This window comes from Cavia porcellus, unplaced genomic scaffold, assembly GCF_034190915.1.
Source record: "Cavia porcellus strain 051 isolate PalLab524CR breed Dunkin Hartley unplaced genomic scaffold, mCavPor4.1 scaffold_19, whole genome shotgun sequence".
Lineage (NCBI taxonomy): Eukaryota > Metazoa > Chordata > Mammalia > Rodentia > Caviidae > Cavia > Cavia porcellus.
The window spans coordinates 37,723,562-37,749,646 of record NW_026947502.1 but is presented as its reverse complement, the minus strand read 5'-3'; the positions used below and the strand labels follow the sequence as shown (position 1 = coordinate 37,749,646).

Genomic DNA, 26,085 nt, shown 5'->3' with positions numbered 1-26,085 from the left:
TGAAAGCTTATTACAGATGCCTTCAAAAGATGCAGGAGTACTTTAACACCTACTGTTAAATCACACTGCAGGTTTATGTCAAGAAGGAGAAGGAGCATGCTTCTCATGGAAATTCGTTGCAAATTGATTTGCTGCAACTACACCTACATGTCTCTGCATTTTTGGGGGACACTTGCACTAGTTAGAGGATCTCGCTTATAGGCAAGAGAATCCAACTCCAACCAGCTTAAGGGGGAATATATTGAAATCAATGGTTTATATTATCCTTTCAATAACTTGTAATTAAACATTTTGGAAAATAGTTGATAAAGATAAAAAAAATTGTACAACTGTATGTTCATAAATTTAAACATGCTTCGTAAAAATTTAGGACAAATATTTACTTCCTAGAACAATCTGTCCAAAATTTCATAAGAATAAAAGAAAATTGAATGTAACTATTTTAAATGGATTTATTATTAAAAACCTTTGTATTAAAAAAAAGGCAAGAAAACCCAACAAACAACAAAGACTCTAAGTTTTAATGTTTCACTGACAAGCTCCCACAAAGATTTAAGACTGAAAAATTCCATCTGAAATGGAGTCTTCTACAGAAGAGAAAAAAAAAGTGACCGAACTCCTTTTACGAAGCTAGGCTTACCTTGACATCAAAGCCTAACAGGAGACTTCCGTTTCAGGAAAGATGGGGTAGACACACTTTTTTTTTTATTCTTTTCACTAAGTACAGCTAAACATCACAGATGTAATAAATAAAGTAGATACAAGATGCCCTGAAAGGTGGAGAGAAGAAGGTAAACTGGCCAGGGACCGTAAACATGCAGGGTGGCGCAGGACTAAGTACCTGGGATTTTCTGGGTATTTGCAAATTGAATAATGCAGATGGCAACTCAGAAATGCCTGTGGGCAAAGATGCAGCATCTTCAAAATCCTGGTCTAATCAAAGGACTAAAAAGGGCAGACTAAAGACAGAAAATGTCTAGCCATAGCTTTTATATTCTAGCCAAGGGCCTCAGAAAAGGCTGTCCTCAGCCTCAGCCACCAAAGCCCAGCTGATACCCTGAGCTCTGTGCTGGCTGGGTTGTAACAAGGTCCCCTCCTAAATAGGATAAAACTACACCAGGACATCATAACTCAGCTTCTGAAAGCTTAAGGGAAAGGAAATGAAGCTTAAAACAACTAGAGAGGAAGAGCATAATCCCTGTGAGACAGGAGGGTGAGGTGATGGAACAATTCAAATAACAGCTTGTTTCTCTTCATAAAATACAGATTAGAAGGATATGGCAAGACATTTTAAATGATAAGAGAAAAGAAAAGGCAATTCAGAATTCTATATCAGCAAAGAAATGCAGGGGAATCAAGACATTCTCAGAGGAAAACAAACTAAAAAGAATTTCTCTCTATCAAGCCTAAAGAAAACAGTCAAATCTTACTTAAGGGACACTGACTGCTTCCTGCCTATAATCAAGAAAAAAGGAAGGTTGTTTGCTCCCAGAATGTCTCTTTAAATTTGTTATACTGATTTAACACAATTCCAATTAAATTTGAGCAAGATGTTTGTTTTGTAGATACAAACAAGATCATTTTAAAATGAATATGGAAAGTCAAAAAAACTAGACCAGTTAAAAATAATTTTTAAAAAGAAAAATAAAATGGGAGGAATAATTCCACCTAATTGAAAGACATTACACACCTACAATTAGAACTGTGTGGTACTGGAGAGGGACACACACATAGATCAGTGTCACACAGTAGAGGATCCAGAAACAGGTGTGGCCATGTACAAGCATGGCCAGCTGAGTTTTAACAAAAATACAGCTATAAAGCAGCAGAAAAGTCCTTTCAACAAGTGGTGCTGAAACAACAAATAGGCAATAAATAAATAAAATATAAACCTCTAATTTTACAACTCATCTTTTATTAAAATTAACTTAAGATGGACCACATACACCTTTTAGAAGGCAACCTAGGAGTAAATTCTGGGACAAAGGGATTAGATAAGGGTTTTAGGGGTGAAATTAAAAGCATGATCCATAAAAGATAAAAATTTATAAGCTGAGATTCTTCAGAAATAAAATTTTTGTCTAGGTGAAAGATCTTATTAGAAAGATGAAAAAACTCCTAAAGACTGAGAGGATAATATTTATGGAGCACGCATCTGATCAAGAACTCATAGGAGAATAGAGAACTCTCAGAACAAAACAGTACCAAACATCAAATGACCCACTTAGAAAACGGAGCAAAGATATGAAGAGACAGTTCACAGAGGCTGACATACAGATGACTGATAAACACATGAAAAGATGCTTAACGTCATCAACCCTTAGGGAAATGCAAATTAGTGCCAAAATGAGACATCACTATATACCTATCAGAATAATTGAAAACAATTTCAAAGATATTCAAAATGCTAGTGAGGTTATAAAGAACCAGATCCCTCATAACTTGCTGAATGCGAAATAATACAGCCACTCTGGAAAACACTCTAACTGTTTCTTACGAAACTGAACATACCCTCCCTGGTAAGCAGCCATGGCTCGAGTGAGCAGCAGGTGCCGCAGGGAGAGAACCAGCCAGCATCTCCCGAGATCTGTGCCATGTTTGAACTTGGGTCTCCGGGAAAGAAAGCAACCCGCTCGCCTCCCTGGTAAGCAGCTGAGACTCAAACATCCCACCTTCTCCCCTCCCCCGTTAGCAAATGGAACCAGAGGTCTGAGCATCTCTTGGGAGGTTGACCATATGCAATATAGCAAATAGGAGGGATTTCCTTCTACCATCTCTTTGAAGGCAAATATTGTTATCACTGTTTTGCTTTGTTCTGATTAATTGTATTACTCTATTTCATATTCTGTTTGATAAGTTCTACAATGTTCTGTATTTCATTGGATTTTGCTATACCTGATTGAAAGAACAACACTATGAAGATAACAAGATATACTATGGTACCTATTACTGTTAACCCGGTAACCTGCTGTGACATTCTGTACCAATTTCACTGTACTGTCTCAACTGGCTTTGTTCTGCCTTGTTCTGTTGTATTTTACCGCCTTCAAAATAATAAAAGAAAAATTTTTTTAAAACCCTAAACATTAAACAACTATATGACCCAGCAACCGTATCTGCAAGCCTGGTTCTTTCCCAGCTCTCCATAGCTCAGTGACGCTCCATCCCATTTTTCAATCAAGACCAACAGAAAACTTGGAGCTGTCTTGGCTCTTCTGTCTCCCTTTCTCTACACATCTCTTCCATTACAAAGTTCTCCTATCTATTTTCCTCACTGCAGCCTGTGTGGTTTTTCAAAACTACAAGCATGGCTTACGGCAGTTCACTGGTTTCCTATGATTTTTAGGACACAGAATAAATTCTGTAATGTGACTAAAATCCTGACATGGTCTGACCATCTGCTCTAGGGAAGTTCTTTACGCTCTGCTTTCCACCCAGTGGGCTTCTTCTGCTGTCCAGAGTGTGTTATCTTTCCTTACTCAGATCTTTGAACATGTTCTTTGCCAAAAAACTCTTCCTGTGATCTCTCTGAATTTACTACATCGACCAAGCTCCAGACAATTTAAAAAGGATAGGAACAATCGTATAATAGTGAAGGGAGACTAATTTGCTGCAGCAACAAACTCTAAACACTAAATAAAGTTTTTTTAATTAAGCAGGAGGCAGCTTGAGTAGTAAAATCTATGTCGTGTATCAGGCATAGACAGTGATGATGAAATAGTCATTTTCTCTGCACAGATGGTAGAAAAATACTGTGGAAGAAGAATTTTAGGAAATATGAGAATATGAAAAGGAATTTTCTATGCTGGATTAGAATATTAAGCTGGAAGAAACAAGTTGGAAAGTTGTATGGGCTGGATCATGAATATATATTTCTGTTCCAAGTAACTTCAGAACTATCTTCTGCTATTATAGATAACATGGAGCCTAATAGAAGAGAAAGTAGACAAGAAAGGTATAAAAACATAAGAATATGAACTAAGGGTAGCACATAGCAGGTATCAGCTACTGTTGGACAATCGAGGAATCCACACATGAAATTGCACTGTTTGCATTAAGTAACAAATAACCTGTCTGGCCAAGCACTAAAGCCTTGCACATGTGAATGTTTGAAAGTTTCCAAAGCATTATAGAACTGCAATCTGTGACATCCACAAAATAACCAAGTAAACACTGCTTACTTTCAAGACAAGTAAATAAATTCCTAAAAGGAAAATATTAAGTGATTTTTTTTATGAATTAGCACCTCAAGATTTGTACAAGCAGTGCATCCACATAGTTATATTGTGGGTGGAGTGAGAAAGGGAGCACAAATGGATTGTACTGGATCCATTACAGATATTCTTCAACTCTTATAGTCTAGACAAAGTTGTCATGAAAACTGATGTGATACAGTGTTCCAGCTCAACATCCTTGCATAGTGTGGCCCAGGGTCCTTCAGTACAAACCCTAGTATGCACTAGTTTATATCTAACTGTCCTGTAAAGTTACTTTCCTTACAATTTCTGCACACATTCATGAAGACACATCATTGGCATTGAAAGATAGCCAGGTAGAAAAAAAAATCTTATTACACTGACAATTTCCTCAGTTAATGTAATCAGATGGTACAGCTGCATTTCTTGTTAGAATTTAGTTCAAATAGCTAAAGAACTTTATTCATTCAGCATTAAAATCTAGACACCTGCAAAATAAATTTCTTTTTTTTTTTTTTTTTACCAGGAATTCAATTCAGGACCTTGCAATTGTCAGGCAGGTGCTGTGCCATTGAGCTGCATCACTAGCCTTGATAAATTTCTGACAGTTGATACAAACTTAATTTTATAATAATCATTTAATGTGAGAGGACTTGTAAAAATGCATTGGATTGGTATTAGATCAAAATGAAAACAACTTGATTTCTAAAAGTTCACTTCATAAGTTTTATGAGGCTTCCACATAGCAATAAGTGGTGTCTGCTTAGTAATCATGCAATTTCCTTTTGTTCTCTCTTTCATTTTTCTTGAAAAACTTACTAACATAATTTACTAATATATTTTTTAAACCAGGTCACCTTAAACCAGATTTACTTTAATGCTTAGAACCGAGGAGAAAGAAAAGAAGGAGACTTTAATGCAAAATAGCCCAGGAATAGTCTTTTAGTATAAAAACGATGAAAGATCATATAAAGTAGTGTTTCTCAAACTTATCTGATCATGAAACTTACCTAGAACACTTGTTTAAGAACATGAATGCTGAGATCTCAGTCCTGGAGGCCTGGATTCCTAAAGTGTAGGAGGAGGCTCCGGAATGTGTAATGTCAAAAGAGCCCAGATGTATTTTAGGGTCAGGTCAGTGGAGGAAATTTGTAGTATCATGAAAAGAATACTCACCTAGTCTTACTGTTCAAAGCACTAGAGTTACCAGATTTTCCAGGTCCTCAGAAGACATTTTACTCACAGGATCTAAATTCCCTCAATTGTTACAGCAAAATCAAAGCAACAATAATAAAATAATTTGGTTTTAGTCCATAAACCCCTATGGACCAGAAGCAGGTGGATTTCCTCGGGGGAACTCTTCACTGCGCCTAGCCTGGGACCTGGCACAGGGCCGCGTCACATTAGCAAGGGTTGACTAAATGGAAAGATGCACTGTGAGGTTGCTCTTGGTTTTTATTAGATTTCAAAGTAAATAAGTTAAAAAGCAATGCATTCACAAAATAATAATATTCTCCAAATAACAACAGAAAAAGTCTCTCCTTCCTTTTTTCTGGTCTCCGATCTGAATACTCCTAAGCATTGAAAAGGCTGTGACTTGAGTAATTTCATGTCACATTGTCCTCACAGGGCTGCGGTGATTAAAACTAGCATGGAGCACACACTGGTTCACAGTGGATGCTCGTGACAGTGAGCTGAATCTAGAAAATCCACTGAAATCTGTGGAAATACAACGCAAAATACTCTAAGGTCTCTTGCTACATGGGATAGGAGTTTTATGCTCACAGCATGGGTTTCTTAGGATTTTTGTTACTTTCCTCTTAAAACATATGGTCAAGAAACACAAGTCAGCATTGTCAAAAGCTTCCCTGGCACTAGTAGCTTGTGTAGAAACAAGTGTTCTTATGTTGGAACAATAAACCCTGAAAAGGCTACAACATTCCAAATTTGTTGTGAAACTAAATGCTCTTATTTACTTTTTAAATTTATTAAATTATATTATGTAAATATTTCCTTATATTATCTATCTACTGTAAGTTAGGGAAGTAATTCTTAAAGTGTGGTTTCCACACTGACATCAGCATCACCTGGGAACTGTTACAAAAGCAAATTATTATTTTTTATTTATGGAAAAAAAGTAAAACAAAATTTCATAATGTAATACTAAGGAAATAATAGTGAATACACTGTATGTTGTTATGTTTAAAGAAGTTACTCAGGGGGCTGGGGATTTAGCTCAGTGGCATAAGCTCCTGCCTTGCAAGCATGTGGTTATGAGTTCAATCCCCGGTACAAAAAAAAAAGTTACTCAGAGTACAAGATATGGGCATAAAAATTCCCCAATTGATATTAACAGGAACCTTCCTTTTTAAAGAACTAAGAGACATTAGTAACACAACTAACTTGTATTTTTTTCCTTTTTCCCTTCCTTCCTTTCCCATTTTCCCTAACGTGGTTCCAGAAATGCACATTCTTGAGTTTTGTGAGCTAGAAATCTATGTGAGCTAGAAACTATGCATTAAGGTTTTCTAGGTGATTCTGATACACATTCAACTATAAGAATCACCTACAAGATTGTCATAAAAAAAGAAACTCAAGAAGGCTGAATTCAACTTTCTCTGCACTTCTAACAGTGTATCAGAGCTGGGAAAGCTACACCTAGTTTCAACCACTTATCAATATATTTGTCAGTAAATCATTTTTGATTATTTACTAAAGTTTTTGCCTATTGAAATCAAATCCTGAAATACCTATCCTGGAATTAAAAATGTAAACCAATGGCTTTTGGAATAGTTTCTCAATTTTATATGAAAAATACAAATTTTTAATGATGAAATAATATATTAACAAATTTAATTTTAATGCCATTAAAACACAAACAAAAAATGAGGCTAATGTTATACAGCACAAAGATACAAGGATTACTTTTCATTCAAATGATAATCATGATTTGGAACTAGAGATCTATAGTAATCTTTTTTTTTTTAAGACAGAGTCTTACTAGGTAATTCAGGTTGAATTTGGGTTCACTGCATAACCAGGTTGGCCTCAAACTCATAGAGATCCTCCTTCCTCAGCCTCCTGAGTGCTGGGATTACAGGGGCATGCCACCAGTTCCAGTTAAGAAAAGCTCTCAGCTACAGACTTCCGAAAATCTTAAAACTATGTATTTTCAGACACCAGCCAAAAGGGGACAGATTTTTAATACGATGGCAGAGTTGAGATGGTGGTGCTGAGGGGCGAAGATGATCCATTCACCATCACATCCTTTAGTAATAGTTAAGGAATTTGAGAAGATACAGAAGTTTGTAGAATTACTGCCAATTCTACAACATTCTGAAGCTTCAAAGAAGTGAAATTCAGAGTAGATTTTTCCAATATTTTGTCCAAACCCTAAACTTTCCCAGCAGAAAATGGTTAACTTAATGGATAGAGAGAAGAAACAAATGGATCCATTCCTATCAGCTTCTAGTCCGGAACGTTAAATGGCAGCGAGCTGATCACATCTCCAGACTCGGTGACAATGGCATCGTAAACCCACCTCCGGTTGCAGCGGCACTCGGGCCCACACTTGTTGGAGTTGCACTTGGGGCAGGGGTAGAAGCAGCCCAGGCAGTTCTTCTCCAGGCAGTCACACAGGTCCACGTCGTTGCAAACTAGCCTGCCACTTTTGTCGTATTTCTTCACGACTCTGCAAAGGGAAGAACAGCATGAAGCTAGCACAGGAGAATTCAGTGCTGAGAGCAGGATACTGCGAAGCAACCTCATTCACACGCTCTTCTGCTTTGAGAGAGCACCTCAAGATGACCCGCAACGCCTAGAATACTGTGTGGCGGTGATGTCATGGGAGAGTCAGCCAGCCTGTAATCAAACCATTTCCAGCGTAACCAGGCTTGCCATGGACAGCAACTTCATGTTTCCAGCGTCGCTGGACAGTGTAATAATGCACCTGAGATGACTGAGAGCTTTCTCCTGGAAAGGCTACAGTTATTTCCTTAAAACATGGCCATTCTTTTTCCCTCAAAGTACCATACTGAGCTCAACTACATTTTCAATGGCTCAAGATGAGAACCATATTACTATACCACAACCATTTAAAGACCAAATTAAGAAAAATAAAAAGCAAAGCCCCACTGTTTTGGTAACAGACTACAGGCACCATTTCTTCTGTTTCCTTCTGATTCTGTTGTTTACAGGGTAACTGGAGATACGGGGGATAAAATACCTGGATCTTATCATCAGTTGTCAGTGAAGGCAAGATGGAAAAGCAGAAGAAAGCCCCAGAGTCTAGACCATACCCTGGCTTCCCCCACTGGCTCTGTTAGCCTGGATAACTTGTGCAAAGGGAAGAGACGTTCCTAAGCATTGCACCACTCCTTAAAGCAAAACACATCTTTCAAAACTGAGCTCTTGTAAGATTTAGATAACACAAGCATCTGTGTACAGTTTGTGTCCAGTACTGCAAGTTGAAGTCCAAAGGACTAGCCCTCTCCTAGTGTGGTCAGGCTCTACACCCGCTCTATCTTGTTTTTTTCCTTTTCTATTCAGCTAAGTAGTGAGATTTCCACCAAAGCAGGGAAAGGTGAGAAGCAGTCACCATGTGTACCTGAGCATCAGACCTCAGCAGAAATGCCTTCTAACAAAGATTTACTTTTAGACTACTTCATCTGAAGACTATGTCTTTCTCAAACCCCCACCCCCTGGAAATTCTGTGGAAAAAATTCAAATTAAATTCTTAGAATGATGGGCATGGTTGTTCTTGAAAAGAGGGGGAACACAGACCAGATTTTGTACTTTCGCTCTTTGCCTGAACCTAGATGCTGTCCTGCCTCAACGCAGACATCCAGATGCAGAGTGTACGATTTCCTTCATATGTGATGCTATCATTGTGAAATTCTGAGTAAAATCTACATATCACAAGTATAAAGAAGACTCACACCTTTGAAGTCCACTTCTCACTCACATCCATCTCCCCCCTCCAGAAGGAACTGTGTACCTTGATATTATAAAAACCACACTGTTGTGTTACTTCCAGTTATATCATGTATGTGAATATTGTGATTTTCTTTTTTAAATTTTTTTTTTATTTTAAAGAGGATAAAATTAAACAGAACAAAACAGTTTATAAGAAAACAATTTAAGAAACACAGATTTCAAAGCAAGACCACTGGAGATCTTCACTGTCTATCGTATTGTCTCTTGTTTTTTCCAAATAATTATCCACATCTTCACACACAGTGAATACATACTGAACAATATAGTACTAAACTAATCAGAACAGGATGATGAAGGCATTTTAGGTCTTCAAGACCAGACAATAGGGAAACAACAATGGTTGCCATAGTGTCTCTCCTCTTCAAAATAGCTGTCCATATCTTCATGTTGAAATTAAACAAAAGAAAACAGACTAATATCACTCTGAACAGAGAATAATGGTATTGCTAGATTTTATTTCATAACACTACAGAATTAGCACTGGGTATCTTAGTCTTTTTTTTTTTTTTTTCTTTTGATACTGCAACTTCTCAAGGCTCACTTTTGGTTTTTATAATAGAATTAGTGCTCATTCTATTCCTTGTAGTTTTTCTCATTAAAGTCTGTCATAGAGGCTTTATAACCTGGAGGCGACTGGAGGCCACGCAGCCATGACTAGGCCTGCTGGAGCTACAAGAAGAGAAGCAAGGGAGAGATGTAAAAGCCGAGGTGGGCGCCCCTCCCTGAATGCAGGACAATTGCAACAACATTAGCTAAATGGAGTCCTATTTCCATCTAGGATATATACAGAGCTGGCTCTGGTATTTCCTTCTCTCTTCAGTTGGCTCTAAGCAATGCAAATAAGGCCAGCTGATGTACTAATAATAATCTTTAAAGTCAGTCTGACAGTCTCCTGTTTCCTCTCATAGTGTTCTCTGTAAAGATCCAAGAGCAGCAGGACAGTAGAGCCATCAGCTCTGGGAATGTCAAGTGGGTACAAGCCTCAAAATAAAAGGCTATACGTTTCCGAGGTACAAAAGTTTGCATTTCAGACCCGGAAGCAACAGCCTCCTAAATTCTTTCATATGCTAGCTCAGGCAAGCTATGAAGACTGGTCTTTCTGCTTATCTCCTTGAGTATTGCAAAGATGCTTTTCTCTCCACCTAGCTAGCTAGCTCAAGTTACTCACCGTTCTCACTGTCATTTATGCTTGAGTCACCCCTTCTTCACAAGACAATAAATTCTGGGAGGGCCTTGGTTCAAACTGGGCCTTTGTCCACACATCCTCACTTGAATGGGGCTTAGGACCCCGTGACTGCCCTTAACTTGCAATATGTCTTGGTGTCTTTACTCTTGCCCTGAGTTGCACTGGAGGTGGTAGGTTGGAATTAATTTGCCAGGATTCCAATAATGTCTCAATGGGGTTACAAATATAATTTTCTGAATCGTGAGGAAGATTGAAAAGGGGATTACAATGCTTATTACTGGGACCAGGGGTTTAGCTCAGTGGCATAAATGCCCACCTGGCAAGTGCAAGGTCGTAAATTCAATCCCTGGTACCAAAACAAAAGCAAAAACAAAAAATAATATTCATTATTTGGGATTATACTATTTTCTTCTGTAATTTTTGAGAGTCTTGATTTGAGAGTCTTCCATGTTAATATATTTAGTTGCTTTTGATTATGTTCACTTTGATGTATCTTCCACTCTCTATATTCAAGTTATTTTTCCATTAGCACTTGATTTTCTTAGCCATTGCTGTACTATTATGAAACTTCTTGAATGTCTCTTCATTTCACTACTGTACATATGAACCTTTTCAGTATATACAAAGAAGATGGGAAGAAACAGGACACATAGGATGCAGGCTGCTCTTAAACGGACAAAGAAGATGGGAAGAAACAGGACACATAGGATGCAGGCTGCTCTTAAACGGCGGTTTTAGCATTTTAAATTCAATACACATCCCTGCCTTCATCAGCTTTGACACCTCTGAGAAGTGTGGCACTTGCTTGTAATACACTAAGGAGGCTCAAGATTCTGAATGTTTATTAGCTTTTTATTCTATAAAATGTTTATTCATTATTTTCTTCATTCTTGAATTACATTTATCTTATTTACTTGTAAGATTCTTTAGAACTTTTGGATCCTGATTTCTTATAAGTTACTTCTCTGACTTTGTAATGTCTTTCACTACTTAAAAACATATTTTAATAAGCTTATATTAGTATTATCGTGGTTCGATTTACTGACATGTTCTCTCGGGGCTGCTTAGTTTAGCTGTTTTATTTGGTTTTTTGCAACGCTAAGGAGGACCGAGGATCTCTCCTCTGCTAGCCAAGTGCTCTCCCCTTGAGCTACACTTCCCAGTTGTTGGATTATCCCTCATTTAAGAAGTGCTGCTGTAAATTGGAAAAGATATTTTAAATGATAAAAGAGGAACTTATTTTGCTCTACAGGTAGAATTTATAACCCCACACATTAAATGCATTGAATCATGTCCTTACTTGTACTTCACAGAGAAATATTCATTCATTTTTGACATCCGTGCTTTCTTTTTCTGCTGTCTGGTTTCAGGATTGAAGTCTGCTACCTGTGGTCCAGGGTTTTGAAATGCCAAGCATTTTAGCTGCCGCTCTATTTGTTGCTGTGAAACAAACAAAATGTTTTACCAGTGAGAGAAAAATAATTTTGTTCATTTTACACTGTCGTAAAATGAACTCTGTCGTTGCCATCATGGTAGCCTGAGATTTGTTTCACACAGAGAAATAAATGGCTTAATCCAATTAACTTTCAAAAGGCAATGTAAATATTTTCAAATTAAGCAATTCTTAGTAAATAAAGAAATTCATAGTCTTAAACTTAATAATAAAAATATAAAAAAGAAGGGGGAATAGAAGACTTCTTTCTAGCTTCAAAACACCAGTAGGCTTTTCAAATCTGACCAAAATTAACATTAGAAACAGTACTTTTCTGGTGGTTAGGACAAGGGAATAAACGCCCTCCCTCAGCTGTTAGCTGTAGTGTCTGTGATCACGGGGAGAATCCAAAGTCCACAGGGCCCTGCTCTCAAGAGCTCTAGGACAGCTTCCAGTCATTCTCTATCCTGGCAGTGCAGATGTCACTGGAGCGTCAGTTCAGAACACAATCCCTGAAGGGTCTACTTACAAATCAAAACCAGATTTGAACAGGAATAATCCTGCTAGAATGACTTTCTAGAGTATTGGGATAAGTTTTCAAACATCTTTGGGGAGTTTTATACAGTATTTAGACATTAAACGGGGCCTCACGGATAGATGAGCAAAAATCGCTTTGTCAAATACGGATGATTTTTTTAAAAAATGTAGCACATAAGTCACAAGGCAAGAGAATTTTTTTGAAGGATTTTAGAAGAAAATTATCTGTGTAGCCTGAAAGCACAGGTTGACAGATGTGAAGATGATATACCTGGAGAAGGGACGCTTTCAATGTAACAAATTATAACAGAATCTCCTAGGCTTGTCTCAGTTTATTTAGTTTAATAGATCTACGCAGTATAAAATCATATGTGTCTTTGAAATTTCATTGTGATGTGTGTACATGAATTTGTTTTACTAACTTAATCTTGTGAAACAGCTCTGCATTTAGGTATGAAATAAGCAAAGCCTGCCACCTGGTATATTATTACTCTCAGCTTCATAGTAAGAAATTAAAGACAGAAACATTAAGGTAAAGAAAGGTATTGAGTTTTGTATCTACCACTTGTTAATGGTGTCCCTTGACCAAGTTCTTATTTTTCTAAACCTCCAATTTCTCATTCTAAATGGGGCTAACAATAATATCTTGTAATTTTTATATGAATTAATACATACAAAGTTTGAAACTATGGCATAATAAGCACAAAGTAGCAGTAAGGTACATAAAAACATTTGAATAGATTGTTTTCAAATATTTCACCTGGTGATAAAATTTTATTGCAAAAAATCTATAAATGCTGGGGATAGTGGCATATGCCTGTAATTCCAGAACTCAGAAGGCCAAGGCAAGAGGACCACTTTGGGTTTGAGGCCAACCAGGGCTACTATACAGTGGGTTCAAGACCAGCCTAGATTACATAGTGAGACCTTGCTTCAAAAAAGCACACATACACACACACACACAATAGTGAGCAAATCAAGAAACATGAGGAGTGGCAAAGAGGAAATCTATCAGCCCTAGAGTAAAGGTCCTTCCTGTGGAGTCCTGACACAGCCTGTCTTTCACCAAACCCACGAGTACCAGAAATTTCCAAGTTGGGAGCTCGGTAAATACTATGGAGTCATAAAATCCATGTGCCGTACCAGTTGCTTCTGCCCAATTTGACAGGTTTTCTCTGAAGAACTTTGATCTGAGTGTCCCTCTTGAATGGAATTGTTTTTATCTGCCCAGTCACTCATTTCTGATCACTAAAAAAGCAATGGGAAAGAAAGCACATTAATATCACAGGCCTCCAGTAATTTTATAATTCTTGTCTGCTCTCCTTTATTTTCCTTTAAGATCAGACTTCCTGAAACAGCCTCCTGCACTCCTGGCTGCTCTGTCTCGCTGTGTGTAACTCCCCCAGAACACTACTGACTGACCTTCTCCCCTAGTGAGTGTTCCATGAGCAAACTGACTGTATCTTACGACTCTTAGCACCATAGACCTCTCTGGAACAGCCAACACTGGAACATTCTCTCTTGCTTAATAAGACTATGAATTTATATTTTTCCTTCCATCTTTCACCCCCTTTTATGCTTATTCTCTTCAGAAAACAAAGTAAGATATGTCGATGTCACGTATCTCCAGGAACTGAATGAAAAGTCTCATCTACCCCCATGGCTCCAGCTGCTACTTCTTCAGTTATTATTCCTCAGCTACCTCTGAAAGCTTTGCCCCCCATCCCCACTCAAGTTTTCTGACACATTTCTAATGCAACTTGGGCTAAAAGAAAGATATCATTATCTTTTCCATTAACACTGAGTTTAAAAAATAACTATAACTTATTCCCATATACTGCAGCACACCTAGGGGTGATTGGAGTGTGTGTGTGTATGTGTGTGTGTGTGTGTGTGTGTGCGCTGAGGTGAAGGCATAGTCACTGATCATAAGTGGGCAAGGCAGAGCTGGTCTGCAGAGCTCTATTAAAGACCACACAGGGGAACTATCCCCAGGGGCTGCTGCCTTCCCTAACGCCCATCCACCACCAGTGCTGCCTACAGGGAACCGTTCCTCCAAAGGGGCCTAAGAGTTAGGTTCAAGTCGACTTGGTTATTCCGCACCAGCTTCCATCCAGCCCCTTGGAAATGCCATGTCTGTCAGTGGATCTCCATTTTCCCAACATCTGAGTTCAAGTCCTTTTTTTAAAAAAAAAATTTATTTTAAAGAGATTAAGATAAAAGAGGACATAACAAAGCATATCAGAACAGAACAATATAAGGAACAAAATATTTCACCACAAGGCAACCTGATATAACAGTAGCTACCATAATGTCTCTTTCTTTGAAATAGTTGAGCATACCTTCATGCACAATAGTATCAAATATAGCAAAAGAGTATAAAACCATTCAAGAGAATTATAGTGTTACAGAGCATTCAGAACCAACTAACAGAGAATGAACAATGGCTACTATATTATCTCATTGTCCATAAAAAATTGTTTATACTACCAAATATAATAAACTCCAGTAAGATACAACATAATAGAACCAAGGGAAACAGAAGAACAAAAGTATGGTAGGACTTCAAAACAAGATGATATTAAATCAGCACTGGCTATTATAATGTTTTGTTTTCTTCAAAATAGCTGTTCATACCATCATAGATAATAAAATCAAACAACCCAGGATAAAACCATTTCAACTAATGAATGGAAACATTATAAGGCTTCAAAGCAATGTAATGGGGAATCATGATTACCATAAACTCTTATGTATTCTTACTATTTCTTACACTAGGAAGATTATACAGTATTTATACATGTAAGTTTGATTTATTTCGCTTATGAGTATGGTCTCAAGTTGCTTCCATTTATTTATAAATATCTCAATGTGATCATTCTTTATAGCTGAGTAATACTCCATTGCATAAAAATACCACAATTTTTTTTATCCATTCCTGAGTTGTTGGACACTTAGGTAGTTTCCAAGATCTGGCTATTACAAATTGTGCTGCTATAAACATGGGTGCACATATATCACTGTGGTATGATGTTTTCAGTTCTTAGGGAATATGCCTAGAAGTGGAATAGCTGGGTCAAATGGGACTTCCAATCCCAGCTTTTTGAGAAATTTCCAGACTGACCTCCACAATGGTTGCACCAGTCTATACTCCCACCAACAGTGCAGGAGAGTTCCTTTTTCCCCACAGCCTCTCCAGCATTTGTTGTTGGTAGTTTTCTTGATCTTGGCCATTCTTTCTGGAGTGAGATGGAATCTCAGTCCTTTGCTCCCTACTTCTGCATCTCCTTTCTAATTCCCAGCCTTGAATTAGGAAACTGATTTTTAGTTTCTGATAGTCCTAACATTTATTTTCTCTTGTGCTCTCTATTGAGTGGTCTGCCACAATTATATATAGTAGTCTTGGTTATAGTAGTAGCCATGGGAATATTAGTAGTACCTTTGACCAACATGACCTCAGGTTGACTAAAGTACAGACAAGTTTCTTCCTGACAATAAGACCTTGACGTCCCTTTCCTTAGAGTATTTCTGTAGACAACTTGCAATTATAAACCTTTTTTTTAGTCCCTTTAAATAGATGTAAATTCTCTCCCATGCTCCTGTCATGTTGCAACTCCAAACTATTCTTCTCAAGGACCAGGAGCCATCCTTTTGAAATCAGCAAGGAAGACAGAATTCCTATCAGAGGATAGGAGGCTGACTTTGATTAAGTACCAATTAGGAAACACAAAGGGTCTTATCCCAGAGAAAGATATTTGTAAAAGAGAATCAATGTGCTCCACACTTCCCATGGACCGCCCCTCACATCGTCCAGTGCAGTTCTCCTAATTCACCCCAGCCCTCCAGAACTTGCTCTGCTGCAGTTCAGTGGCATTAAGTTCAGGCTACGATCTGGCCTCTGTCCTTCATTGGAATAGCTCTGAATGGGCTTCCATGTTTCCTTAAAAATTGTACTTTGTCCAGAACAATTTTAACTTTAACCCTTTCATGTGTAAATTTAGATGAGATCAAACAAAAGTTCCTGTGGACTGTTTTTCAACTTGTATGAAGATAAAACTATGTGGGCTGCTATAAAATCAGAATATTGGTTTAATCCCAGATGTACTAAAGTTATAATCTGCAAGATGGAATCTGGGTAAGCTGTATATTTATAATCCACACAATTATAGGAAACAGTAGGATAGAAAAGGTAGTTATCAGTCTCTCCATCCAGTCTTGTTGGCTGACCCTGAAACAAGTGCTCACACTTTCTTCTTCTCTCATTTTATGAAATAATATTCTGACCATGTTAATATCCTAACTCACAAATGTATTCCATTTCTATTAAAAAGTATCAATGGTTCCTCTCTGCCAACAATACCCCACAGCCCTGGCACATTATGGAAAGTCCATCACAGCTGTCCACCACACCGACTGACTCAAGCTTCTCTCCTGGTGTATCTACATTTGAGCAGAAGGGACCTGGTCTCACTGTTCCCATTCAGGCCCCTCCTACTCTGTACTTAAAAGAATCTTTCAACTTTGAGCTTTGGCCCCAACCTCCGAGGAGTTCTTTATATAACAAAATTTCTTCCTCGTAGGACAGCTATGAATATCTCTGCAAGCAAGAGCTTTTCTTGAAATGGGATGGGATTTGAGTCACTGAGAGGAATAAATAACTTATGCAAATCCTCTCCTTCAGGAAATTTTCTGTCCTTCATGAGCGATAAGTCTGCACCAATAGAGTAGAGAAAAATTTGCTCTCTGTTATTTCAAATAAAGCAAAAAAGAAATTATAAAGGCATTTCATGAGGCACTGAAATTACAAGATTTTGTTGTAAACTCAAAATATCTGTTCCAGGAAAAGCATCAAAAGGCTCAGAATTTTCTTGCCCTTTGTTTGGTATTCTTAAGGCAGAGGCTCTTAACCAGACAGTGCAGGGGGTCCTTGAACTTGGACGAATAGAAAATACATGTTTATTTTCACTAACTTCTAACTGCAATTCTGGTATTTCCCTCAATTATAGTATAATCACCAGGCCTCAGGAGTGTCAGTAGTATCTGACTTCACTGACATGAAAACATAAATTTTAATAACCCATTAGGGTTATTGTCAACATTTATTTGCACGTGCCTCTTCCAAATGACGCTAGTTCTTGAACCTGCCAATAGATCCTATTGTTTGATGTGTTAATAAATAAGCAGATATGTAACTCTCAAAACATTTTGATAAGTGTGTCTTAGTCTAGTTCCCTTTGAAATGTTATGGATTTCATTTCTAAGATTAAAAAACTCCTTCTGAAAAATAGTCCATGCATGCCACTGTCTGCCAAAAAGGTCCATGACACACAAAAGCAATGAGATTAAGAGCCCCTGGAAACAGGTGTGGGGAACCAATTGCCACCATCTCCATTGTTCCTGATAATGACGTGGCAGCTCCTCAGGATCATCCGGATGGTAGGACGTACTTACTCATCATCAGGCATAGGGCTGTGACCACAGCATACCCTCACAACTGTGTGTTATGAGAGAGAAAGAATATGAAATCATTTACCAAAGTATCTTGTCTTAATGTTGTGCCAACTGCCTATGAAAGGTCCAAATTATGATCCAAAACAAAGAAAAGAGACTCCAGACTCTCAACCTTGACTTACAGAACAGTTATTCTAAGAATGATCAAAGATGGAGTAAATGTTTGGTATGAGCCTGGGGAAAAGGAACACGTTTGGCCAGAATAGAAATCACCTGGTCCATAACGCGCACTGTGTAGTCTAGCTGCCTTTTCTTCATAAAAAGACTGCTTTCCTGGAGGAATGGCTCACTGATGCACCTTCCAACACAAGCTCCTTTATTCACCATTCACTCTACGAGCATGTTGGTGTTAACATTCAACATCTTCCTGTTTTTCAATTTTTGGTGAAATTCCAATTTTTGCATGCAAATTCCTTTGGGGCTTCTTTCTTGCTTGGAACAGTCTTTCACTTTTTTATTAATGCATACTAATTATTCAGAGTAATGGATTTCACTGTGGTGTGTCACCCCTCATCTTCCTATGCACTAGTTTACCCTTCTTACACTTTTTTTTCTTACTCCCAGGAAGCCCAGAACTATTTAGTAGACAATGTTCAATAAATGTCTTATAAATCTTGCACTTATGGCATCTGTTATATGCTAAATATTACACTTATATTCTTTTATTGAATTGTCAACAGTGTGGACTACATATTAGTTTTCTACTTTACAAATGAAGGAACTTATAGACATAGTTATAGTACATTGCAACATAACAGCTATCAGTACATGGTTATCAGAAACATAGTAATCAGTACATTGCATTTTTGAATCCTCATCTGTCTGACTTCAACTCCCATGCCATTTTCAGGATGTTATACTGTGTTCTGGCTTGTGTCTAGATGTCTACCCAAAGCCTCTTGAGGCCATAGGTCAGCTTTTCCGAGGTGGCTGATCTAGAGTGAATGATGCTGGAATCAAAGATGTATGATTACTAAATCAGTACACTGATTGGTTTGGCACAGTTCTGAGTAGAATTAAAGGTACTCCACTCTGGGCAGAATATATGACAGAAAGAGCATTGTTGCTTTTTGATTTTTGCTTCTTTGCTACCTTGCTCCTTTGAAGCCTTTAGCCTGCCAAGAACTATTTCTCCTGAGATGACCCTCTGCCACGCCACCCTCTTGGTTGGTTGGAGCCAGCCAACGATGGACTCTACAAACTGTGAGCTATAATAAACCTTTCCTCCTTTAACGTTTGATATCAGGTATTTTGTCTCAGCAACAAGAAATGTAACTCAGACACAGTGTTTTAAGTTTTTCCGATTATAAGATATCTGCATAGGATATTGCTGAGGAAGGGGGTGCATTTGACGTCAGCCACAAGAGCCTTTGCACAAAGAAACTTGGGAAGGGATGAGGAGGATGTGAGGCCCTTAAGTCACCTCAAGTTTGGCTTATTCAGTTCTACAGCAGCACATAGCCTGCTGCCTATGCTGGTTAAAGGCTCTCATCTCAGGCCACATTTGACTTCAGGACTGAGTTCCAAAGTTGGCATAGAAGAAAGCCACTGCATCCGCCTCCCTGAGTTGCCATAACAAAATACCATGAAGTGGGTGCTTAAACTGCAGACATTTACTTCTCAAGATCAAGGTACTAACTGACTTGATTTTTTTCAAGGCTCTCTTCCTGGTTCGAAGCATGCCCCTTCCTACCAAGTCCTCTCACGGCCTTTTCTTGGTATATGATACTGTGGGGACAAGGATAAGTCTGTTCGTCTTGCTCTTCTTAAAGGCCACTGTCCTCCCAAACAAGGGCCCTATCCCTATGACTTCATTTCACCTTTCTCCATAAAGCCCGTCTTCCCCAATATAGTCATAGTGGAATTAGAGCTTCCAACCATTAGTTATCTCAAGAGCAGGTACAATTCAGTCCCTGGTACTCACATATGGACAAAATTATTTATGCAAGGCAAAAGAGTTAAGCTATTTTACTTTCATTCTGTCTCTGGTATTAGTTCCCATACTTGCTGAAAAAATAATAGGTCACTGAGATAACTGACAGGTGTATCAAATCCCATAAGGGACAGATTTGGAAGACAGAAATTACACTGTGCAGGGATCAATTAAATTATTCCTTTGCTACTCCCTGTGGATTGAGTCACTTCTTTTCAAACCACAAAACTGCCTGATAACCTCTAAAAGAAACTCTATTGTCATTTGTCCATCAGAATTAATTTTGACCAATGTTTCTGAGACTGTCATTTGATCAACAATGTTAGTGCTTTAGAAATAACATTATAGTATCTATGGGTATTCCAGAGATATTTCTAAAGCTTATGTTCCCATACCACACACACTATATCTTTCAGTACAAAATATTTTGGAAAACACATATGGTATATTTAAAGTAATGTGAATGTGCATGGAAGAGAGAATTTGATTATCTGAAGAACGCAATGCGACCATACAATTGCTATTACTAATGCCGTAATTGCATCCGTCTGTCTGCTATCACTTTGAAACCAATCCCTCTAAAGTGCACATCCGGGTCAGCTATGGGTCAGTGTCAACCAGTGCCACTCTAAATACATGTTACTTACAATGCAAAGCTCTTGGATTATATATTCAAATTATTCTTTGCAATTTACAGGATAATGAAAAACAGGAACCTGTCCCTTTGTCCTGCACCATTGGCGCAGATAGACTACAAAAGAAGGAAACTTTTGTGAAACAGAAGCCTGGACCATATTCAGCATTATCTGATAAGTGTAATTTTAAAACACTCATCTCCCATAGTTTAAGGTGAAGTTTCTTTCTCCCATTTCCCTTCAATCCTTTCATGCTGTTTCTTCATTTTCACTTTTATTTAAGTCTGCACTGCAAAGAAGCAACTCTAATCGTCTTCCACTCTCAAGGACAACACGTCAGCATAGCAACATAGAGTCAGCCCCTGTGGCTTGTTTCCGCCTGTGCTCTCTCCACCAGCGAGGGCCCTAAGTCTGAGACATGCATCCTTTGTGAAGCGACGCCTTTCAAACCAAATGCCACATTGCTATTTCTGCCTCCCTCAAGGCAGTCGCCCACTGAAGCCTACATTGTAGGGTGCTAAAGAGAAAGTACACATACCTTTAAGTTGGATGGAAAGAAAGAGAAACTGTACTCCTTTGTTTTCTTTGTTTTGCTGAGAAACCATAGAACCCTCAAGGGAAAAATCCTGAGGTCTCAAAGGTGTTTCTTTAATTCAGTGCTTTTATAATAATGGCTGGGAGGAGGAGGAGAAGTGGGAATGGGGGAGGAGTGGATGTAAGCATTAACCCCCTCTTCCACTATGGGCTAATTTCTAAAATCCTATGAACTCAGTGACAATTGATCTTCTCTCCCATATCTCATTCAAAAAAAGCAACTGATCCAGAGTTTAGGCTGCTGCTCCATATCTTATCTCAACTTTAAATGTTCAACTAATATTAACGACAAATTGCCCATTGGCTATTTTTACATGTCTCTGTAAATAGCATATTGTATACATATTGTTTTTGGCTAAAACTTAAAAAAAGACTGTGTTGTCCCAAGAAGAAACTAAACCATGTTTATAAGAAATGTTTAAACTAAACCATGTTTATAAGAAACCATGTGTCTAAGAAATGTATTAATCTCTAAATTATAGCTCTCTAACACTGTCCTCTGCCACCAAGATTCAGATATTATACTGTGAGTCATTAAAACCACTTCACTGGCAGGTTAATACCAGCTCTGTTTATTCATGAATTACAGGGTAAAAACCACCATTTCATTTCTAATTACTCTTATTACAAAGAAGAAGGAAAGGAAACGAAATCATAAAAGGAGCTAGCAATCCATCTGGCAATGATGAAAAAGGTTCAGATGATTCTGGAATGAAGTATATTTGATCTCAACCTTACATTTGTTAAGTCACTGCTATATTTCAAGTAAATTTTACATAATCACAAATGTTCAATGTTTCTAGTTATAGACTGATAAAACTCAAAGTAGGTTAAAAAAATCTCGCCAGACATTTCCACAATCAGTCAGAACCTATAAACACATTCTTTGGCCAAGGTTTGGCTTCATGCTGACAGTCAGCAGGAGAAGGCACCTTCTGGTGCTTTACGTACAAGATGGTACAATAACATTGACAAAGAACAGCAAAGGCTAAGTGGAAAGACAGTAAAGCTCTTAAAAGTAGGTGTAAGAAATCTTCTAAATGATAACCAACCAAGTAAAGTACCAATGAAAAACTCTTAAAAATTTAAGCTGTTAAGAAATAACAATGTACCACAGTATTGAAAGATGTTACTTCCTCATATTTCTTCAATTTAAATATACAAAATGATTATCCTGCATTATTTACAAATCTTATGCTTAAGAGCGTAACCTAACATACTGTTTGAATGATCAACTAGTAGGTCTTCCAAGAAGTATTCAGCACCTCCCTTAAAGATTACAATTTAATTTTAAAAGATGGAGGAGTTTTTTTTCAAGGATAATATCTTACTAAATTTGCTAGACTAGAACTGATTGTACTTTTGACATGACTCTTGCTAAGAAAAGACTTTTCTGTCTCTTCAGATACTGTCAGATTTGTTAGAGAATAAGGTGCATGTAATGTAAAATTGGTTGTTTTTTTTTCAATGAAGGAGTCACAGGCTAAAGCACTCTTCAGTTTGTCTATTTTCTATTTTCTTCTTTGTTTCTAATCCTATTTCAAGCAAAAAATTATAACAGATTTGTAATGTATGGAGGTCATAGATCTCAAACATATAATCAATGCAGGACAGAATAAGAACATTGAATGCTGTTTAATAATGTGTGCTTAAATAATAATCTGTGGCATAAATGAGAAATTTTAACCTTACATATTATGTTTAGTAACTTATACATTTTGGGTGTCCAATGAATTATGTGTCTTTTCTTTAGTGTATATTGATTGCACGCAATGGGTTTCGTGTGACATTTCCATGCATGGATACAGTATACTTTGACCATATCTTCCATCCCATTATCCTCTGTTACCCTTATCATCTCTCTTTGGTCCCAGCCCCTTCCTCTTCTCCATTAGTCTACCTTCTCTAAACTTACCTATTAATTCTCAGAATAAAACTCTTTACAGTTTATTAATTTATCAGTTTGTAGCTATCTGCATATTAATTTTCAGTATAATCTGTACTTACAGTATAATTCAGGAGTTTATTAATTGTATAGTAGTATTAATTATAATTGCAAAATATTGAAATACCCATACACAGGAGAGTGGTTAAATAAGTCATAGCACATAATGTATGGTAAATTGGGATACAATGCAACTGTAAAAAAGAATAAGAAAGATTCCTATGAAGTGATAGAATGTGATTTCAAAAAAATTTAATTATAAAACAGTATAAAAGTATATTTCCTCAACTTATGATGAAGTCATATCCCATAAACCCACTGTAAGTTTAAAATATCATAACTTAAAATGCATGTATGAGGCCAAAATGCATGTATGTGGTGCTGAACATCTGTAATCCCGGGTTTAGGCAAGAGGAAAACATATTTGAGTCCTCCCTTGGCAAGCTGGTGACTCAGTAAGACTCTATCTCAAAATAAAAAGCAGAAAAGATGAGAATGGAGTTCAGTGCAAAGGCTCTGGGTCCAATCACCATTACTACCCAAAAGAAGTGTGTATGCCGGGATTCACCTCAGGGTCGGAGCATTTGCTTAGCATGCATAAGGCCCTGGGTTCAGGCCCCAGGAGGAATAAAAAGAACGTTTAACCTGGTGACTATTCTCTCTTAGGAAACAGTCCACTACAGAGCATCAGTTTTTTCCCTGTGGCAAGGGCAGGGCTGACTGACAGCTGGGCCTGGATGCCACGGTCCAGCATCACAAGAGTATCACTGCATGTGGCCAGCGTGGGAAAACACAAGTAAAACTTGAGGTCAAAACAAGTCATCAACTGAACCATCGTAAGCCAGGGTTGTCTGTATAGAGCCCTCATATAAGAAGAGGCAAGAAGAAAATTCCTGATCAAACAATTTTAGTAAATTCAATGTGATTTTTGCCTTGAAGTAGTGTGTATGAATTTAATAAATTCAGTGTGATTCAATAGGTCTTTTTGTTGCAAAGTAATAAAAACCCATGGCTTTGAGTGCTGTAAGCATCTAAAGCAGCACTACAGTATGATCTTTTCTAGTTTTACCATGCTAAACATTTCAACATCTTATTCAGCAGCCATTGAACAGGCTCTCCCTGGACTTATCCAACCCTCTAACAGGAAGACCCCAGTAAGACCTTAGTTAAGGTCACAGTGGTGTTGGTTTGACTAAGGTGCTGTTCTGCTGTGACACTGTAATGTCACACATTTGAAAAACCACGTTCTGTAGTGGGAATCACTGTGAAGATCCAGATGCCAGCACTGGCAGCTGTGTCACCGGAGTCCTCCAAGGGTATCATCACTGTTACCCTTCAAATGGACGTCACCTGGCAAACATATAAAGACAACTAAAACACCGCTCTTCTCTTCCAGAGCTCGCAAGTCTAGCACTAGGAGATGTGGAATTAAATTAGTTACACTGGTTATCACAAGTGTTCGCAGTACTGCTGGGCCAGTAGAAGGTGTAAAGAGACAGACAATCTTTCCCCGAGAAGAATGACGTCCAAAAAAGAATCTTGCAAAGTACACAGGGGAAAATCCAGAGAAAGGGGGACTGGAAAAAGCCTTGTAGGTCGGGGCACTACTCTGATCCAGAACTCCACGGAAGAACATGTCCACGTGTTTCACAAGGGTCTACTGAGGGTGCGGGAAATGGTTCTGGCTGCAAGGGGGCCGAACCCAAGTGCGCACTACAGTAGTCACTGTGTGATAACTGGAGCTCTAGAGTGTCACTGCCAGGGACTGAGGAAAGTGGCTGGAGGGCAGATAAGACATCAGGGAAGAGAACAGGCGGAGCTACCTTGAAGATCTTCAGCAGCTCCATTCTAGACAATCATTCAAGTGATTTCACATAATTTCTAACCTGAACACAGAGTAGTGTGAGTATGATACAAAGCTAATAGTTTTATGGCAAAATCAGATTATTTTACTATTCTATTATTTTATATTATTTCTATTATTACTTTCTATTATTATATATTTACTATTATTAATATATCTATTATGTTAATATCGTGTTACTAATTTGACTCACTAATGTAACTGTATACTTCCCATTTCCTAGAATATTTCCCATTCTCAGAAAACATTTTGTACTTGCTTTGCACAAATTTGCTCCTATTATTCTGTCGTCCAGGAATGCCTTCTGTAGTTTCTTTAAGGAAAACTATGCAATGAGTTTTAGAATTCGCATCTCTGACTTTGTAACTTTCCTTTGGGGAATTTTTGTAGAGAAAGATAAAGATGTCCACAAAAAGTTAGCTACAAAACTAAATCTGGACTAATTTTTAGGTTGTAGAATTGCTAAATTGAAGGTGTAAAATTTAGCTAGAACATTATCAGATAAGTAACAGTGATACTGTAGAAATGTATTTATTTACAGAAAGAAAGTTTCATACACTTTATTGATAAGAAAGCAAATATGAGGATGTAGAGGGTTTTAACATGTTCCCAGTGGCTTAAACCACCAGGGGTACACGCGCTGTACCACCCCATGGAACCGTCCCAGGCTGCGGATAGGACAGTCATGCATCTGTCACTGGTGGTTCAGAGCCATCTGGCAGTAAGATACATGAATTATGGCTCCATTGTGAATGTGCTAAACTTGCTTAGTGAGGCCTTTTGGTTAATCATGCTTTTCTAGGAATTTAGCCATTTCTTTCAAATTTTCACACTTACTGACATGAATATGTTCATTCTATCATTATGCTGTCATTTATATCTATAGAATCCATAGTTACATTTTATTTCAGAACATGTTGACTTTCCCCAACATTAAGTTCATAAATGCTCCCAGGACCTTCTCATCTTATCAAAAAACTTATAGCATTCTTCTTCTTTTGTACTTGTATTTTCTCTTTACTCTCTTTCTAAAAATTTTTAGCATATTTTATATTCTTGGCAACATGTTGACATTGGATTGTCTTAAAACATATATGGAGCTCATTAACTTTCATTCTTTCTTTACCCTAAAATAAGCATTTAAAAATATGAGCTTGCCAGGCATGGTGGTGCACACCTGTAATCCCAGCACTTGGGAGGCTGAGGCAAAAGGATCATTGGAAATTTGAGACCAGCCTGGGCTTCAAAGTGAGTTCA

General features: G+C 37.8%; 1 protein-coding gene across 1 annotated transcript in view; it reads right to left on the bottom strand.

The window, feature by feature from the left end:
* Positions 1–5,661: 5,661 nt before the first annotated feature.
* Positions 5,662–26,085, bottom strand: part of Arl14epl (ADP ribosylation factor like GTPase 14 effector protein like) — a 28,203-nt gene continuing 7,779 nt past the window's right edge. The window contains exons 2-4 of the mRNA XM_023566507.2: positions 13,490–13,594; positions 11,678–11,817; positions 5,662–7,887 (exon numbers count right to left, since the gene is read on the bottom strand). Of these exons, the coding sequence (XP_023422275.1) occupies positions 7,665–7,887; positions 11,678–11,817; positions 13,490–13,585 (459 nt within the window). The 5' untranslated portion in view covers positions 13,586–13,594 and the 3' untranslated portion in view covers positions 5,662–7,664. The remainder of the gene's footprint in view (positions 7,888–11,677; positions 11,818–13,489; positions 13,595–26,085) is intronic.